A 21,118-nucleotide genomic window follows, 5' to 3' on the forward strand; every position below is an offset into this window, starting at 1 on the left:
ACACTGCTCCATAGACACACACAGGTCTTTTCATTTATATATGTCTAATGAGTGGTTGGAGCTTTTTGTGGCAGTGTTGGGGAAGTAGAATCCATGGATGGAATGTCAATCCATTACCTTCAGATTCATATAGGTTTCACTTTGAGTCACAAATCAATCTTATCTGTATGTCTTTCAGGGGCAAAACTGGAATATTCAGAGAAACTAAGGCACACATAGGGATAAAGTGCAAACTCCATGTAGCAGTGCTGTCTGCCAAAATTGGCAAAAATGTCAAAAATGAGGAGGGGTACTGCACTGTATCTTTATATTCATGGGCATCTAAAAGGTGGTTTGTTGAGAAAATCTTTTGTGACACACACACAAAATAAAGATAAATTACAGAGGATCCATAAAGGTGAAAGCTTTTGTTATATAATTAACACAAGTTAAAAAAGGATAAAAAATCTAACTCCTCAAGATATACTTAGTGATTTGGTGTTATTAACCATTTGTAGTTCAGTTACTTTTAATGTATGAATTATTATTTGTTTTATTTGGCATATGTAGTATGTATATATTGGATACTCATTTTGGTACATTTAATTTGATAACTCAAATATTTATTGCTTTTTCATAGCTTTTACTTTGTTTAATATTTTTGGTTACTGTGTCCTTTTACTTATCATGTATTATATATTTCTGCATCATGTGAACTAGCAACTAACACCTTTCACAGTACTGTAAGGTAAAGTGACAATTAATTGAACTGAATTGAATTCAGTTATTTAAAAAAAGAAAACAGTTTGCCCTTCACCTGTTTACTGTTAGCTTCACCAAGGATTTGCAGATATTTAATTCACATTCAAAGCAGAGGCCAACCTGTCCTAGTTGGAATGCTAAGTCCATCACATAGCAAATGCAGATAGAGGCTCGCCCACACTCACATAGGGGCAATTTAGAAATGTCAGTCAAATAAACAGCAAAAGGGAATATTTGGAGACAATGCACAATAGCAAGAGAAGAATGTACAGAGGTTAGACCAGTTCAGAGCTCAACTACGCGGGGCAGCTTGAAACAAATGGGCCACTGAAAAGGTCAGTAAATAAAAATGAGTATCAAAAGACAATAATGTGAGATTACTGGACTCTGCTTCCAGTTAGACATTATGAGTCTTTGCACACATAACACTAGAATAAGTAAAACCACTGCTGATTATAACAGAAAATATTTTATTTAGATAGATAGATAGATACTTTATTAATCCCAATGGGAAATTCACATTCTTCAGCAGCAGCATACTGATACAATAAATAATATTAAATTAAAGAATGATAATAATACAGGTGAAAAAAACAGACAATAACTATGTATAATGTTAAATATTAACGTTTACCCCCCCTGGTGGAATTAAAGAGTCGCATAGTTTGGGGGAGGAACGATCTCCTCAATCTGTCTGTGGAGCAGGACAGTAACAGCAGTCTGTCGCTGAAGCTGCTCTTCTGTCTGGAGATGATACTATTAAGTGGATGCAGTGGATTCTCCATAATTGATAGGAGCCTTCTGAGCGCCCTTCGCTCTGCAACAGATGTTAAACTGTCCAGCTCCATGCCAACAATAGAGCCTGCCTTCCTCACCAGTTTGTCCAGGCGTGAGGCGTCTTTCCTCTTAATGCTGCCTCCCCAGCACACCACTGCGTAGAAGAGGGCGCTCGCCACAACTGTTTGATAGAACATCTGCAGCATCTTATTGCAGATGTTGAAGGAAGCCAGCCTTCTAAGGAAGTATAACCGGCTTTGTCCTTTCTTGCACAGCGCATCAGTATTGGCAGTCCAGTCTAATTTATCATCCAGCTGCACTCCCAGATATTTATAGGTCTGCACCATCTGCACACAGTCACCTTTGATGATCACTGGGTCTATGAGGGGTCTGGGCCTCCTAAAATCCACCACCAGCTCCTTGGTTTTGCTGGTGTTCAGGTGTAGGTGGTTTGAGTCGGACCATTTAACAAAGTCATTGATTAGGTCCCTATACTCCTCCTCCAGCCCATTCCTGATACAGCCCACGATAGCAGTGTCATCAACGAACTTTTGCACATGGCAGGACTCCGAGTTGTATTGGAAGTCCGATGTATATAGGCTGAACAGGACCGGAGAAAGTACAGTCCCTTGTGGCGCTCCTGTGTTGCTGACCACAATGTCAGACGTGCAGTTCCCAAGACGCACATACATTTCTAGAATCACTAGATCTTTGCTATGGATTGGGAGAATCAAGACAAAACATTTTGGAAAAAACATGTTAAAGTCTAAAGAGCTTTTGGATAAGGTTAATATACTGAATGTTGTACATATGTGTTTTGTGAATATGCATTTATCCATCAGGTTTTTAACTTATTTAACACAGTTTAGAGTTGCTGGGCTGGAGTATGTCACAGCAACATGATAGGAGTCATTCCTGAACATTGTGCCAGTCAACTACCCAGACACCTCTGTTCACTTTTTGGAAGGTGGAAAAGAGATGCCAATCATATTTGTGCTTGGAGTGGAGAAAGAAAATAAGATATGTGGAGAAAATGTCACACAAACTTGGGAGAATATGTACATACTCCACATAGATAGAGACAGGGACAAAAATTCAAACCTAAGAACCATGCTGCCACTTACAGCACAGCAGCTTACGGCACTTATTCAACACTGACTTGGGACTAAAAAATTGATGGTTATTTAATGATCATATTTAAATGCTGCTATAAAGTAAGAGAATGAAGAATATTTAATAAGACGCACAAATTAGCAGACATTTCCATTTGAATGTTGCCACTTTAAAATGTTTTGCTCACATTTAGCTGTCTAGAAAGAGATTGCATGTAGAAGCTTGCCAACCAGCAAAAACTAAATATTACCTCACTGTTTGGCCACAAGCAGGATTTTACTTATGTCCCTGAATGTGTTCATTGAAAAAGCTTCCAAAGAAGCAGAATCAGCATTTTAATATTTCTGCACACTGTAAGCCGCAAACTGAAATATAGTCTAACAGCAAGCAAAACTATAATTATCAGCAGATAAATACCTGTTGAAATTAAACAGTAGTTATGTATTCAGCGTGAAAATTGCAATATGTGATGACAATAGTTGGCTAAGGACACATATAAGCTGATGTGAATGGTATTATGTTGCACAAAAGCCTTTTAGTTAAGAGGCACTATGGCTAATGCTTCATTCTATGCCTGGGAGCAAGTCATAATATTTTCTTACATGTTTAAAAATGATTTATTTATATTCAAAAACAATCTTCTTTTGTTACTGAATGCATGCTAGAGGCAGGATATGAGGGGGATTCCGATTAAAGAAGTCATATTGCATAGCATGAGTGGTTTTTGCTTACAGATACGTAGCAATTGCTGATATTTTAGACTATCTACGTGTGTTATACAATGATGCTTTCCAATATTTATGGTAGTCTTATGACATATAAGCTGCAAGTAATCCAAGTATGACTCCATAAGATTAAATAAAAAAGATACTTTTACTTTAATTATGGAAAATGCTTATAGCTTTTCAAAATAAAATCAGTTGGATTCTTATGCATTCTGACATTGAATACTAGAATTATGAGGCAAATCCTACAATACATCTCCACCACTGCAGAAGTGGTCCAAAACGGCAGATACTATTGGTTTATTACTAAACACACACAGTTCACTTCAAGTAGGAGTTTATAAGTTTATTTTGAAATGCCACAGATTTCACATTTCCTTTACTCTGGCAACTGGCCTTGCCAAGAAGTTTCTCTGTCAGGGGAAATTGGATGGGAATCTGTTACAAATCACTTTGTAAGGCCACAATTGAATCACTTTGTAGCAAGTCTGACAAATTTTAAAAATATTGGTCTATTGTAGTAATAACTGTCTATAACAGTTGATCCAACAGATTGGATGAAATTCTTCTTCTGGTATGGATTTGGAGAAAACTGTTATTGTATATAAGCATGCCTAAGAATCAGTTAAAAACTTGCAAATACATTTAAAAGTAAAATGTGCATACAATAAGAACCAGGAAAAGTGGTGTTGTGCAACTATATTAGTATCTTATAGAAAATGTCTTTGTGCATGGCCTAGTATGTGAATCATGCTTAACAAGTGAGCCTAGCACTTTTGGAGTATTATACAGATTGCTATTCCATTCATTCTGATTGGTGAGTTGATACAAACAGGAAGGAAGGAAGCAGAGAAAGGTGCTCTGTCTTGAGGTATTTTTTCTAGGCAGGGCAGCTTGAGCAAGTTTTGATTAAATTAATCTGCAGTTAGTGGTGGGCACTACGCAAGTAGAAACAAGGCACCGGTACAAATTTTCAAGGGGCTGAAATTTTTGTGTATCATTTCTACTACGGTTAAAGACATCAGGAAGCCACCTTGGTTATTTGTCCTTTGAACACAGTGCAGCTTACGCTGGCACAACTTTTTGGAGATGAAAGACTACACAGGCTTCAACTTGTTATAGCTAAATTTGAGAGTTTGCATGTGATTAAGTAGTATATAGCCTACATGTCCTAAAACTGATAGTGTGTTTGCTTCAGCAATTGAATTTACAGTATATCAACACATGTGTACTGCAGAAAATGCATGCTACAATAACAATCATCAACAGGGGTGATCTGGCTACTTTTGTTAAAATCTGTATTTTTTTCTTTTTATTTTAGTGACTTGATCTGTGAGGGATGGGACAGGTGAGTCTCTGCAGTCAGGAGGGCAAAATCAGTGTGATGAATAGCACAGCAGGTCAGACTGTTTGACTCAGACTTATTAAGTAAAGATGGCGTCTGGTGTGGCGTGAAGGCTCGTGAGGACAGCGACTGACCTTGAAGAGGAAGAGCAGAGTCTTCCAAGCCTAACACTGGAGTTGATTAAGGGTCTTTCTTAAAAGGACAATAAACGGTTCCTTCAAGGACTAATAAACTCAGTTCCTCCTAAGTAATACCTCAGATTGTTACATTTTATTTCTTATGGTGTATGAAGCAATGAAACAGCATTACATTTTTTTCTCGTCGAAACTTAAAACTATCAATTTTTGAAGGGGTTAATCTCAGTTATTGCACTTTCAATACACTTACTGTAAAATGCTTATATATGCATTTTAAAAACGTTAAATTACTGAGCAACTAAAAATAATGGAGAGATGTGAAAAATTAGGAAATAAAGTACTACAAAGCCAATGACAGTTATTTTGTACTGCCAATAGAAAATAAATTTGATTTAATGTTTGTATGCAGATACTTTCCGCAGTTTATAATAACAATAAGATAACCCTACATTAACCATTAAGGAAAATAAGCACATGTTTTTAGGGCACCAAAGGAAAGGCGGCAGCAAAGAAGTTTTACAAAAGTAGGAAAAAACTTTATGTATAACTAAAATTATAAGTCTGCAACAATAAGTATTATTTTTGCATCTTCTGATATATGCATGTTGAAATGTTGCATATTTGCAATGTTTTCAAGGTTAGAAAGCAATGAAATGGAAGTTGTTTTGTTTGGAACAATTAGGATATTTCTTCATTAGAATATACTTTTTAAAATTATCCACAAACATCAATTTCTGTAGAAAGATGATTTTGAAAATTGACATTATGGAAGCTGGCCCTGACACAGACAGGCGGACACCGAAGGTTCAACAACCAACACACGTTTATTCCTATTTGTCCTATTTACAGTGCACATAAACCAGTGCCCCAGCACCAATGACCCTCAAGTCCTGGCCTCTCACAATGCCTTTCTGTCTTCCTGACCACCTCCACTCCTCTCCTCTGAGCTCCGTCCTCTTCCACCCGACTCCAGCCTTCGAATGGAGAGAGGCGGCCCCTTTTATATTCACCCGGACATGCTCCAGGTTCCTTCCAATGAGCTTCTGCTGGCACTCCCTGGTGTGGTTGAAGTGACAGCTGTGCACCCGGAAGCACTCCATGGTCTTTGTCCCCCCAGTACTTCCGGGTGTGGCGGAAGTGCTGAGGGCCAGGGCTCTCCAGGCATTTGGGCGCCCCCTGGCAGTGACCATGGGCCCCTATAGGGTTGAGCTTCTATTCTCCTTTCCCGTGGTCCCCATAGTCACCAGGGTGGTCGCCCCCTTGTGGTCCGGAGGAGGCGTAATCCCTCCTTCGGTCTTTCCGGGCGTCCCGGCTGGGTACTGCCCCCAGCCGCTTGCCACAACATGTATGCTCTTGAGATCACTTCATTTCAGTAGTGTGACAAGTCTGAAAGCTTTTTTTAGCAGCCTGTATTGTATGGCTCTATTTAGTCAATGTATATGTACATTTTGATTGTTTTGTCTTTATATAATTTTTCTTCATGTTCACAAAGCTGTTTTGAAAGGCAATTAAAGCATTAAAGTCTAATTTGCCTTGCTTGTTTTTGAATAGTTTCCTTTAGTGTCAATCTTGTTTTATTTTTTTACTGTATACTCTATACAGTACACATATTTTTCAAAAATCTGTGCCTTAAAATGCATGTAAATGTTCACTATATGTTTCTTCTTATTTTATTATTTTGCTCTGTACAGATATTTTGGAATTCCTTCAGAGGACTAAAATGGTCCTTATGAAAAGAAATATAACTATAGTGGAACTAGCAACTTATGAATTTGGGCCAACAGAAGCATTCTAAACAAGGTTCAATCTGAAAAGAATATGCACATTGATTACACCGTGATGTATTTTCATTTTACAAGTATATATAAATACATTATAACGGTAACCTCCGACTTCATTAAGACTAGAGCTTAATGAAATCATACATTACTGATCTTTACTTAACAAAATGGTTCAGTGCTGTTAAGGTAGCTTCCCATCTCGCCTGCTCCACCTAGCAGGGTTTGGACAATGTCAGGCATTAAATGCATAACCAAGAGCACTAAACTTTTCCCAAGCTTTCCTATGTTGCTGAACATGGCATCTGGGCTGAATTTCTAAATGTTTTATTCTGATAAGACATATTTTAAGATTCTTTTAAATGACTGACTGACTTTTGCAGAAATGCAAACCCAGCCGTTGAATTTACCAGTTATTTTAGACTCATCTCTTGATCTTTTTCTGCTGACTTTCATGAGGAAAGATTTAACATAATATAGCAAAAAGACTTGAAGCTAAAAAGGCATTACAAGTGACAATCATGACAGTAACAAGCTGCTGAAATGACCTGAGTGATATCCTCTGTCTTCACTTCTTTTCATTCTTTTGACAGCCACTTGAGTTCAGCTTTTAAATATTTTTATTCATTTAAAAAAAAAAAAAAAAAGTGCTGCTACAAAAACTACAAACAAACAAAGCAACAACAAAAACTTGACGTCTCATTTCATTACCATGTTGTGACACCATAAACGGGAATCAATGTCTGACAGAGTCAAACAATTATTTACTACAATCAAATAGAAATGAAAGGAAATCTACACATGCACTACCATTTGCAGCATTCTTTTAGATGCACATATGCAAAAATCCAGGAAAAAAACAAGTGGAATTTTAAAGGCAGCCTTCCCCTTTTTGAAAATACTGTATATATCGTTGCCTTATTTTTAGATGGTAGGCGAGAATTCTGTTCACAAGGAAAATTATTTTTAATAGCCTTTAAAAACTCCATATTAGTAATGCATTTGCCAAAACCAATAAATGTTTAGAAGTAAGGCAGAGAATGTGCCAATTTGAAGCAGCACATACTGTAGAAGAACATACTATATGTGTGTTTTTTTGCATTTGGACATTACATAAAGCAATCTGGTGGCATTTCGTGTGTGACATCCTCAAATTATAAGAAATGTCAAAGAGTATGTTATTCTAAGTGAAGGGTAATATCTGGGCATACATACAGCAACATCAGCCATGCTGCTGTTCTTGCCAGAAAGACTGACATTTGAAAATTCCATCATAAGAAAAACATAAGAGTAAACAATCTCCAAATTTAGATTTCAGCATATGTGATATCATTGGATGGACTGTTGCAGAGTTACAGCCAGCAACATTACCAAACAAAGAGTACTAACATGGAGTGATGAACTTCCACAGAGACTTTAACACTAGAATTACCAGAGCCTACGAAAAAACTTGTATATCCGGCCCACCTTAAATCGCATCTTAAATCCGTTCACACCTCTCCGCCAGCATCCTTTGTCCTCTAAATGTGCTGATAAAAGACAAGCTGCCAGCAGCCGGCTATTCCATCCCCCCACCGACTTAGAACGTGAGCGAAGTTTTCCCAGCTCACGCCTTGATTGATTATGTGGGAGTGAAGTGGAGTTTTACAGTGGAAATAAGAGATCATTATTCTAAAGTAATCTGTGTAAACACATTGTTAAAACAGAAACTTTTTCATTATTTTAGTAATAAATGTTACAAAATGTAGTAGGCATAAACTATAGAATATATAAAGCCCGAGTTCCAAAGATCAAATAAACACTTTCACAAAAGCTTCAAGAATGATTCAACAGCTTCTGTGGTGTAGCACGTTAAGATTTGCGCTCTTAGCGCAGAGCAGCTTTTCCTTGCCTCACAGACCTGAGTTCGATTCCCCGCTGGGTATGAAGTGTTGCTTTTTTTTTCTTTTCTTTTAAACCTCAAACGGACATAAAATTTATACATTGGTATGCACTGTCAGTTACTGAGATCGTTATATTTTCATGTGGGATGCTCCTTTTCAAATATTTTTTTAACAATTGAGACTGCAATTAACAGGAACAACTGTCCTTATAACTTATTTTTAAGATCCATAACACACAGACAGACAGAGCACTGCGTAATAGAGAGACAGACAGGCAGAGAAGTCACTAGATATATAAATAAACAGGGAAGCCACGTGTACTGAAAGAAAAAAAGAACAACATGTGCGTTGTCCCAGCTGCACTGAATAAGCGCAGGCGCTCTAACATCACCCCTCCCCCGATCTTACTTAGAGAGTCAGGGACAACACATCCAGAAAAGAAACATTCATCATTGCAATCCAGCCAGAAATAAGTCTGCATATTTAATTATATGAGTAATACAATATTTGATATATCCATCCATTATCCAACCCGCTATATCCTAACTACAGGATCACGGGGGTCTGCTGAAGCCAATCCCAGCCAACACTGGGCAGGGTGCTAGCCCACCGCAGGGCGCACACACACACCCCCACACACACCAAGCACACACTAGGGACAATTTAGGATCACCAATGAATCAAACCTGCATGTCTATGGACTGTGAGAGAAAACCGAAGTACCCGGAGGAAACCCACGCAGACACGGGGCGAACATGCAAACTTCACGCAGGGAGGACCCGGGAAGCCAAACCCGGGTCTCCTAACTGCGGGGCAGCAGTGTTACCCACTGCGCCACTGTGCCGCCCCTTATTTGATATATTCGATTTCTAAATAGTGAATGTGATGTCATAATAATATAGTGTAATGTATTACACTAGTGTAATTAAATTAACTAAAAATTCAAATTTGAATGTTCATAAAAATGCATTTGTTCTAAAATCTCTATATATAAAAGTCAATGTATGTGTGTGTGTATGTATGTATGTTCCAGCATCAGGGCGAACTGAAGGTGACTTGCCAGCATTCTGTGTGTCTGAGCACCACCGCGCCCCTGTTGCTTTTGAAATTAGATAGAGTTGGCCGGTTCCGAGCGTCAACTGGATGATAACATACATACAAAACCGCAAGACAAGCATATTAGTGAGTCTTTATTGCTTGTTGATTTATTTTTATTTTTAAAGTTGTGTTTTTTTTAATTATATTTTTCTCAAACAATTTAAAAAAAAAAACACTTTGTTTTCCTCCCAGGCAACACTAGGTATTTCAGCTAGTATTTAAATAAAGATTTAAATTGTGGTGGATCGTGTATTATAATAATTAGGATGCCAATTGTTAATTGGCTGAGACTTGCAGTACTTCTATAAAGCATTAGACTACTTATGACTTGTGCATTGTTATTTAAAAAAACACATGAAAGTGTCATCTTTTAAATGACTGTAATATCTGAAGAAAAACCACCATTTTTAAAAAGGTGTATATCAGATTCAAAGTCAAATTATGAAGGAGAACAGGTCAAACTTTGTACTCTCTTTTACCTGTAGTGCACAGAACAAACCCAGACACAATCACATAAGATTGCTTAGCTATGTTAAACACAACTTTTAGTCAATTTTTCTTATGTTACGTTTGTTTTTGCTCCCATGGCCAGAAAAATGTCACAGCACATTTCTTTTCTGGATAAACTGGGGCACTTGCAGTCTAGTTGTTTAACAAATGAAATACCTGAATGTACTAAATGTCACATCGTAATGATCAGTGAGTGTCATTATCATTATTTATTCAGCAGATGCGTTTGCTTAAAATGGCTGACAGTATATTTAACATGCAGTTGAGTGTTTATCTGGGAAGTTAACAAGCAATAAAGAATAACATTTTAAGGTAAAAGGAAAAGAAGCTTGTGAACTAGCTTGTGATCAATTTATCATAAAATAAATGGGACAAGTGAAAGTGTTATTTGATTAACTTAGACGTCCTTTAACAAATATTAGCTAAAGGCTTGAAAACCCAGTGTCAAAAGATTTGCAGTTGTTTTGTAAATGAGGAGCAAAATCTGCTTACTGCTGTAGAGAAATTGGCACCTGCAATATTTTTACTTATGTTAATGAAAGTATCTCTGTGCAACGAGCTCAGATTTTGTAAAGTAAGATTTTGTCAGGACTGAGACTGTAACCCAGGTTAGTCCATCTAGGACAGGCACAGGACTGAGGCCATTAGGTGCCCTGATGGAAAGTTCACTTACAATCGCATCTCCAGTTTATTGGACACATCCTTACTGAGGTATATTATATACCTTGACAATACAAAGAGACTTGAAAGTAGACATTATGGCTGCACAAAAATAACAGAAGGACAATGGGAACATTGCTTATATGGGATCCTGTTATGTATTATATTAGACACACTTCTGGAGGGCTAACTGACCATTTCAGAGCGGACTAGGACATAGAACTGCGTGGACAAAAGAATGAAGTTTTAGAGGGATAGCATAACGAATTCCATAGGGCATTTATGACCCCAGAAGTTATGTCCAGACAGATTTTCAGGTTCCATTCTCAGTATTAGACAAGTTTGGAGTCGAGGGAGAAAGTGGTGGCAAGAGGAAGAATACACAAAATTAGTGCAAGGGGCACAGGTGGGGATTGGCTACTGGTGCTGAACATTGGTGGGAAAATGGTCATGCATTTAGTAAAATTTAGTAAAATTACTGCCCATTGGAATAGGACTATTTTATTTTTGTTTGTAGTGTTTACTGAGTGTGTTTAACCCCCATTATGTGCTTTATTTCTCTAACTAAATCCACCCCAGATTAGTATTTTGTGAGTATGTTAGTTTTTATTTAGATTTTGAAGAAACAACCTCAATTTGAAAACACCAAAACGTATCCTTTAATTGTAAAAATATTCACATCAGGCCTAACACATGAATTACTGTAATTTTTTAATCGTTCCTCCCATGTATTGGTAATTTACTGAACTACATATGAAAATTATAACATCCAGGAAATATTTTGGATATGCCTCAGTTTAACACCTCATGATGCATCAAAACTTGACTGTTTCTCCAGACAAAATTATTCAAGCTGTGTGACAAACAATAATGCACAGCAGTTCTGACATCTTGGTTACAGTTGGAATTACCACTCTAACGTGTTGAAAGTGATCCTAAATTGGAATAGTACAGAAGCACGAATGTTTACAAATTTACAATTAATTAAACTTTGCCTATATCCTCTGTAATAAAACCCCTGTGTGTCCAGTGTCCGTGTGTGTGTGTCTTCTGGTGAGGTGCGCATGCACGCGCATGGTGCGATGCTTCAAAGCAGATGCTTCAATGGCCGCCTGACGCGTCACACAAGATAGAGAGGGCGGGACCTATAAAATATCACGCGGCAGATGCAATCGGATTTTGGTAAATGAGGTAAGACCTAAAACAGAAAACATGAAAAATCCAATCAGGTACTGAGACACTGAGACCAGCTTCCCCATTGTTGTGCAAGTGTTCACTCTGAGGATGTCAGATTTGCGATTAAGAAGCTTGGCCCGGTAAAGTGTAAATAAAAGTAGATTTATTTTCACGCACATTACATCAGTTGCTGGGGAGAATCTGCTGATTGCCCACTGTTGTGACAGAAATTTAAACGCATATTACGGACAGCAAAGCCAGTATTACTGTCAGAGAAAATTACAGGCATTTTACGGAAAAAATTTAATGAGGTAAAAGGTCCCTTGCCATTTAATATAGACTGTTCCTACTAATGTTTATGGACTACTGTTCTAGCGTCCGTTTGTAACGGGCTTAATGTCTAGTTTACATATAAAAGTAGAAGCCCAGATTAGTATAAAGGTGAAATTTGTAAAACAACTCAATAAGTTTCTATAAGAAATCAAATGCAATTGAATGCAATGCTACACATTCAGTTTTTGACTGGATAATGTCTATTCTGATTGCAAAGTGCTACTACATTAGAATTTTACTCTGTCGTTGTCTGTCATTTTTTCTCTTGAAACTCTCTACCACATGTATAAGTTTTTAAACAGTATTTCTTTGTATTGTGCTTCATTTACCTTACCATCATGCCAGAGAAGAGTACAAATCCCTGCTACTGAAAAGCATCCTGGGCTACAGATACTAGTGTATCTGCAATGCAGGAACAGGAGTGTGTTTCATTTAAAGATTGGTGTTATTAAGATATGACTACTTGCCAGACTAGGTAACTCTTCAAAGACAGCAGGGCGATTGATTAAAAACGTCACAGAAAAGAATGAGATTGATGCAAACCGAGTCTGAATACTGAATTAGGAAATTGGAAGTGTGCATAAAGAAAAGGCACAAAATCAGAACCAGACCAAATTCAAATTCCTTATTTATTATCTGTCCTGAAAATGTTATTAGTTTTATATCTTATAAACCTAAAGAGGGAAACTTATTTTTCTCTCAATCAATGTGTTTTCCAGTGTATGCTATATTTAATACTACATAAATGATGTTATGACAGCATAAACAGGAAGAGTACAAGAAATCTGATTTATGTTAAATATTTGTTGGATGAGCTAATCTTTTCAGAGTGCTGTATAAAAATCTGCTTACTGGAAATACTAATTACAATAGGAATTCTCATTTTTTTCTTCTGTTTTTAATATAGTGTTTATTTGACTGTGACTTTAATTGCACATTGTGCTGTTTCCTGATCTCTCTAGTGCTGACCAGGTATTTCATTTAAAGCACTAAAATAAATGCAAAATGCCTGGAATATGCTGAGTTCTGCTTTCCTTAACACTAAAGAATACAACTCAACATTTTCTGATATGTCACAGGGGAATGCTGCAGTACTGGTAATATTTTTAGAAAAGAACAATTCCTTTCTAGATCCTTTCATTTGTAGACTTTTATTTTGCCAAAGAAGATTAATAAAAGTTCAATGAAAGAACACTACAATACTAATGCACGAGAATTAAAAATCACAAATAGCAGAAAATTATAGTGTATTTAATGAAACTTTGAGTGACCTATCAGTGCTTAGCCATATCATACAGAGAATAAGTAAAAGGTCATTCCTTGTCTTTTACATTTAGCATTTTACAAAAAGAAGCTCACTATTTTTAGACTTATTTTACTATTCAGAATAATGCATTAAATTATGGTTAATGAACACTTATCAGGTATAGTAGACATAGCAGGGGAAACCCCTCATCTATACATTTGTGTACATATGCATACAAATAGACACTGCTGTAGGACAGGGGATGCTCCCCAAACCTAAATATAGAAATGCTAAGAAGGCTAAAAATACAAAAGGTTTATTACACCAAAAATGATAACACCAAATGAAGGATCAAGAGTATTTCAGACAAATATTACTAAATGCCAAGAACAAACACAGAAAGCTTACAACCACACTGAAGCTTTCTACAAAAAAATGTTGTATTCAGTCTATCAGATATGGTAAATTTAAGAAGTCTTGTATTCTTCTTCTTCCTCTAACCTCACTTCCTCCCTCTACTCAAGGTCTTCCTTCATACAACACTCCTAACTCCCAGCTTGACTGGAAGGTAATTTTAAACCCAGGATTAGAACTTTTGAGGGACACCACATTGATTTGCTTGAAAGCTAGCATTTATAACTCCTAACCTCACTCCCAGATGCAAATTATGGGACAAGGTAACTCCCAGTCACAGGCCCATTGCAATGGATAGCAGGAAGTCACATAAGGCACAGTGGGTTTCCCTGCTGTCCCCACTTGTGCCAGGAAATTCTTTCTGCCCTTGAATCTTCTCATTAATAAAACACTTCTGGACTGGCAGAGTTTTAGCAAACAGAAATCAAAGTTTGGGACAAATATGGATCAAATACAACCCCAATTCCAATGAAGTTGGGACGTTGTGTAAAACGTAAATAAAAACAGAATACAATGATTTGCAAATCCTTTTCAACCTATATTCAATCGAATACACTACGAAGACAAGATATCGAATGTTCAAACTGATAAACTTTATTGTTGTTTTGCAAATCTTCACTCATTTTGAATTTGATGCCTGCAACAGGTTCCAAAAAAGCTGGGACAGGGGCAGCAAAAGACTGGGAACGTTGAGGAATGTTCAAAAAACACCTGTATTGAACATTCCACAGGTGAACAGGTTAACTGGAAACAGGTGTTTGCCATGATTAGGTATAAAAGGAGCATCCCCAAAAGGCTCAGTCGTTCACAAGCAAGGATGGGGCGAGATTCACCACTTTGTGAACAACTGCGTGGGCAAATAGTCCAGCAGTTTAAGAACAACGTTTCTCAACATACAATTGCAAGGAATCTAGGGATTTCATCATCTACTGTCCATAATATCATCAAAAGATTCAGAGAATCTGGAGAAATCTCTGCACGTAAGCAGCAAGGCCGAATACCAACACTGGATGCCCGTGACCTTCGATCCCTCAGGCGGCACTGCATTAAAAACCGACATCATTCTGTAAAGGATATTACCACATGGGCTCAGGAATACTTCAGAAAACCATTGTCAGTTAACACAGTTCGTCCCTACATCTACAAGTGCAAGTTAAAACTCTACCATGCAAAGCGAAAGCCATATATCAACAACACCCAGAAACGCTGCCGGCTTCTCTGGGCCCGAGCTCATCTGAGATGGACTGACGCAATGTGGAAAAGTGTGCTGTGGTCTGACGAGTCCACATTTCAAATTGTTTTTGGAAATCATGGACTTCGTGTCCTCCGGGCCAAAGAGGAAAAGGACCATCAGGATTGTTATCAGCGCAAGTTCAAAAGCCAGCATCTGTGATGGTACAGTTAGGTCCATAAATATTTGAAAAGAGACAACTTTTTTCTAATTTTGGTTCTGTGCATTACCATAATTAATTTTAAATGAAACAACTCAGATGCAGTTGAAGTGCAGACTTTCAGCTTTAATTCAGTGGGGTGAACAAAACGATTGCATAAAAATGTGAGGCAACTAAAGCATTTTTTGAACACAATCCCTTCATTTCAGGGGCTCAAAATTAATTGGACAAATTAAATAACTGGAAATAAAATGTTCATTTCTAATACTTGGTTGAAAACCCTTTGCTGGCAATGACAGCCTGAAGTCTTGAACTCATGGACATCACCAGATGCTGGGTTTCCTCCTTTTTAATGCTCTGCCAGGCCTTTACTGCAGCAGCTTTCAGTTGGTGTTTGTTTGTGGGCCTTTCTGTCTGAAGTTTAGTCTTCAACAAGTGAAATGCATGCTCAATTGGGTTAAGATCAGGTGACTGACTTGGCCATTCACAAATTTTCCACTTCTTTGCTTTAATAAACTCCTGGGTTGCTTTGGCTGTATGTTTTGGGTCATTGTCCATCTGTATCATGAAACGCTGCCCCATCAATATGACTGCATTTAGCTGGATTTGAGCAGACAGTATGTCTCTGAACACCTCAGAATTCATTCGGCTGCTTCTGTCCTGTGTCACAGTCATTCTGGTAGAGGTTGATCTTGGTTTCATCTGTCCGAAGAATGTTTTTCCAGAACTGTGCTGGCTTTTTTAGATGTTCTTTAGCAAAGTCCAATCTAGCCTTTCTATTCTTGAGGCTTATGAGTGGCTTGCACCTTGCAGTGCACCCTCTGTATTTACTTTCATGCAGTCTTCTCTTTATGGTAGACTTGGATATCGATACGCCTACCCACTGGAGAGTGTTATTCACTTGGCTGGCTGTTGTGAAGGGGTTTCTCTTCACCATGGAAATGATTCTGCGATCATCCACCACTGTTGTCTTCCGTGGACGTCCAGGTCTTTTTGTGTTGCTGAGTTCACTAGTGCTTGCTTTCTTTCTCAGGATGTACCAAACTGTAGATTTTGCCACTCTTAATATTGTAGCAATTTCTCGGATGGGTTTTTTCTGTTTTCGCAGCTTAAGGATGGCTTCTTTCACCTGCACGGACAGCTCCCTTGACCGCATGTTGTCTGTTCACAGCAAAATATTCCACATGCAAGCACCACACCTCAGATCAACTCCAGGCCTTTTATCTGCTTAATTGATAATGACATAACAATGGACTTGCCCACACCTGCCCATGAAATAGCCTTTGAGTCAATTGTCTAATTACTTTTGAACCCCTGAAATGAAGGGATTGTGTTAAAAAAATGGTTTAGTTGCCTCACATTTTTATGCAATTGTTTTGTTCACCCCACTGAATTAAAGCTGAAAGTCTACACTTCAACTGCATCTAAGTTGTTTCATTTAAAATTCATTGTGGTAATGTACAGAACCAAAATTAGAAAAAAGTTGTCTCTGTCCAAATATTTATGGACCTAACTATATGGGGGTGTGTTAGTGCCCATGGCATGGGTACAGTAACTTGCACATCTGTGAAGGCACCATTAATGCTGAAAGGTACATACAGGTTTTGGAGCAACATATGCTGCCATCCAAGCGACGTCTTTTTCAGGGACGTCCCTGCTTATTTCAGCAGGACAATGCAAAGCCACATTCTGCATGTGTTACAGCAGCGTGGCTTCGTAGTAAAAGAGTGTGGGTACTAGACTGGCCTGCCTGCAGTCCAGACCTGTCTCCCATTGAAAATGTGTGGCGCATTATGAAGCTCAAAATACGACAATGGAGAGCAACTGAAGTTGTACATCAAGCAAGAATGGGAAAGAATTCTACCTACACAGCTTCAACAATTAGTGTCCTCAGTTCCCAAACGCTTATGGAGTGTTGTTAAAAGGAAAGGTGATATAACACAGTAGTAAACATGCCCCCGTCGCAGCTTTTTTGGAACGTGTTGCAGGCATCAAATTCAAAATGAGTGAAGATTTGCAAAACAACAATAATGTTTATCAGTTTGAACATTCGATATCTTGTCTTTGTAGTGTATTCAATTGAATATAGGTTGAAAAGGATTTGCAAATCATTGTATTCTGTTTTTATTTACGTTTTACACAACGTCCCAACTTCATTGGAATTGGGGTTGTAATTAAGAACATTTCTGGCTAAAGAGTAAGCTAAAAACTGCAGCCCAATATTATCAATAAAAGTTTTTTTTAATTTCTTTTTCAAAAGAATTTATTTTTTTAAGTACATAAACAGTTTTATTACATTAGGATTTTAATCTAGGCAATCTGATACATTATGAAGTGATGGGATAAGGAAGCATATTTGAATGTGAAAGGAGGTGTAAGACATTGCATGCTAACGTGACCACTTCCTTTTCTGTATGCAAAAAAAGAGCAGTGTGCTGTTATGTTTTATATGAGCTGCAGATTCATTAGGAACAGAGATCCAAGATTCAGCACAGAATCAAAATAACACTTTGCTTCACCGAAGTATCTACAAAAGGATTGTAGTGGTGCGGTGATGTACGGCGTTAGCCATTATGAATGCAATGAGAAGTCAAGCAAAATGACACCTTTTATTGGCTAACTGAACACATTATAATATGCAAGCTTTTGAGGAAACTCAGGCCCCTTCTTCAGGTAAGTTGTAGTACAGGAACTGGAGTTCCCTGTTTTTATATATACTCTAGGAAAGAAACATCATTTGAAAACCTTCAAGTGGGTCATTGTCAACGTCAAAAGTTTTGCTTCACTTCTCATTACAAAAGGATTAAAACGCTTGAGAATGGCCAGATGAGTGTCTCAGATAAAGACTGAACAGACTGGCTATTTGTGGTGACTTTTGCAAACAGGTATGTGACCATTAGACAAAGTCTGTTTAATAATCTAGGAGGCAATGTCGAAGAATTATATGTAAACTTATTCTTTCAGTACTCATTTTCTTTTTGACTTACAGTCATACATTTAACTTGCTGAGGGTTCCAGCCCAATCATCCCTGTTTTCTTTCTACTACATAATTACTTGCATGACCAGGTGTCAGAGTTGTTCCTGTTGTTGTTGATTTAGTGTAAGTGTAAAGGCCACAAATATTTCCCCTGCCAACTTACACTTTTAACACCTCTCATCCAGTGCCAGTGCTACATTATTTTGTGCCCTAGGCCAAGCTTATTAGTGCGCCATCCGACTATTCGGTAGCTAACCCGTGCGACTGGGTTTTCCCCCCATTATGATCTGCGCCCTAGCCAGATGCCTAATTTGCCTTATTGGTGGTGCCGACCCTACTCTCATCCTGCAAAATATATTTGCAGCTCCAGACACTTTGTGTGTATATATTTTTTTAATTCAAAACTTGTATTGTCAATCTTACTGATTAGCCTTCATGTTTGATGAAAGCTACAAAAATAAACAGAAACATAATAAAGGTGTTTTGACTAAAAATAAGTACCCTTAAAATTCCCATACTATTAAATTGTACTAAACTGTGTTTATAACTGTTTTATTATCTACTAAGCAATGGGAAGAGGCAAACAAAGACTGAAAATGGAGTCAGGACCACATTCAACCCTTGTTCATAGTATTCTGCACCCCAAGTTACAGTAAGTTTAACAAATATTTAAAACTGACTGGCCAAATAGAATGTCCATAATGGCCGTGTGAAAATAGGAAGCGAATTCTGCACTGAGTAGTAATGAAAGTGAAATACATTACTCACTTCGATCTGTGATAACTGCCCGAGCCTCCTGATTGCTTGTCTTATTTTTGAGATTTTGGGCAGCCGTGATCAAATCATCTAGCTGAGGACGTCTCTGTTCCAAATCGTGCAAAGTGGCCTAAGAAAGGAAGAACAGGAAGATTAATGGCACCAAATGCTGTCATTCAGTAACATCAACATTTATAAAGGTTCAGTAAAGCTGCAGAAACTCTTTTATGGTCCACTCCTCTTTTTGTCAAGCACTACAGAGAATAATATACCATATCATGTTCCAACATCTATTAAATCGTTTAACAATTTGCTTGCAGAAAGCATCTATTATTGATATGGTGGTAAAACAAATGACACCACTTATTTTATTCTTTTTTTTTCTTTTTCTTCAAAATATTGCATTGCTGACTCGCTTTTTAACAGATTCTTCTTTGTTCTGTAAAACAGCTCCATCATTTATTTCAGGCTGCAATAAAAAATCTGCTCATTAAAGGAAAAGTAATGTGTTCATAAATCAGTTGTGAATTAAAATGCATCTCTTTATTATTACTTTTTAAAGCTACTGTGCAAATGCAAAAGTGATAAAACATGCTGGTTTTGTACAACATTATTAAAGCCTAAATCCATTAACTTCAAAGGCATTAACCGTAATAATGTGCGGTCACCATTTGCAATGCAAAGTAAAAGGTCCACAATCATTCATCTTGAGTCTAACCTTTTGTCAAATAAACAAAGGAAATTAGTCTGACCACTCTGGCACCGTCACCACCTTCACCTGCAATTCTCGACTTCATTAAATGTTAAGGTATTAGTTATCAGCAGCAGAAGTGAGCAACTCTATTTCTGGTGACAAAATTAATAAAATGATAACACCAGAAATAATACCTATTGAATACCACGATGTAATTAGACTTTAAGCTACCTTTATTCATTTTTTAATTTCAAAAGTAGGAAAGAAGATCTTATATTTTTAAGCCTGATTAATGCTGTCATTAAACTAAAAGGGATAGTTGTAGAACCACTGTATAGATGTCATTGCTGTGATGAATGTCCATCCATCAAGTTCAGAACCTGCTCCATCCAGCTCAGGATTGTAGGTGGTGAGGTACAGATCTGCTGCCTGTAGCACCAGGTATGTGGAAGGAAACAGTTGTGGACAGGACAGTAGCTCATTTCAAGGAACACTGAGTCATATGGGGCTATTTTGTAGTTTCCAATATTTAACATGCATGTCTTTGAGATGTAGGAAGAAAACTAAAGTTCCTGAAGAGAAAGAAAAAAAAATGTCCAGACATTGGGAGAATATGCAAACTCAGCAAGGATAGTGCTAGGGCCCGGGTTCAGACTCAGGACTTTGGGGCTGTGATGCAACAGAACTAACCCTTCTGTATTTGTATGCTCTTTCTTTTTGAGTCTGTAGTCAGGCCCGGTCTTAGGTATTATGGGGCCCTAGGCGAAAGGGGGGTCCAGGGGCCCCCTGAGGGGGGCAGAGCCCCCCTGGAAGCTCTGTGAAATGTGTGAAAATTAGACCAAGGAGTCGATCCGGGGCCCTAGGCGGTTGCCTACTTCGCCTATGCCTAAGGCCGGGCCTGATTGGGACAAATAATGCTGTAGTATATTTAAGTATATATGACAATTGCTCACTCGGACAATTTGTTTTGGGGGCCCCCAAGAAGGCGGAGGCCCTAAGCTATAGCTTGTGTAGCTTATACGTAAATCCTGCACTGTCTGTAGACGATTCATTCTATTTCTCATCAGCCTGACACACGCAAAAAGAAAAAGTCAAGGCAGTGACATCTCATAAAGTATAGCTGGTCATGAAAATCTCTTTCAGGACAAGCTGATTTGAAAAGGAGAAAATTCTGAAGATGATAAATGCACAGGAATCAATGAATTCAATAACTGACTTGGGCACTAGGACAGCTTAAAATGGTGACTTTTGCAAAGTATTGTAATGCTAGATATTTACCTCCATCGTATGGCTGCTACCTAACTAAACTTGCATAGCCACAGACAGAGACAAGAGGGCCCAGGATCAAATAGTAAATCCTGAC

General features: G+C 37.8%; 1 protein-coding gene across 13 annotated transcripts in view; it reads right to left on the reverse strand.

Moving 5' to 3' along the window:
- Positions 1-21,118, reverse strand: part of dmd (dystrophin) — a 2,688,357-nt gene that overhangs the window by 743,801 nt on the left and 1,923,438 nt on the right. For all 13 annotated transcript variants that reach the window (XM_051926236.1, XM_051926244.1, XM_051926242.1 and 10 more), the window contains one exon: positions 19,074-19,191. In XM_051926236.1, coding sequence (XP_051782196.1) covers positions 19,074-19,191 — 118 coding nt within the window. The remainder of the gene's footprint in view (positions 1-19,073; positions 19,192-21,118) is intronic.

Source organism: Erpetoichthys calabaricus, chromosome 4 (assembly GCF_900747795.2).
Source record: "Erpetoichthys calabaricus chromosome 4, fErpCal1.3, whole genome shotgun sequence".
In the NCBI taxonomy this organism is placed as follows: domain Eukaryota; kingdom Metazoa; phylum Chordata; class Cladistia; order Polypteriformes; family Polypteridae; genus Erpetoichthys; species Erpetoichthys calabaricus.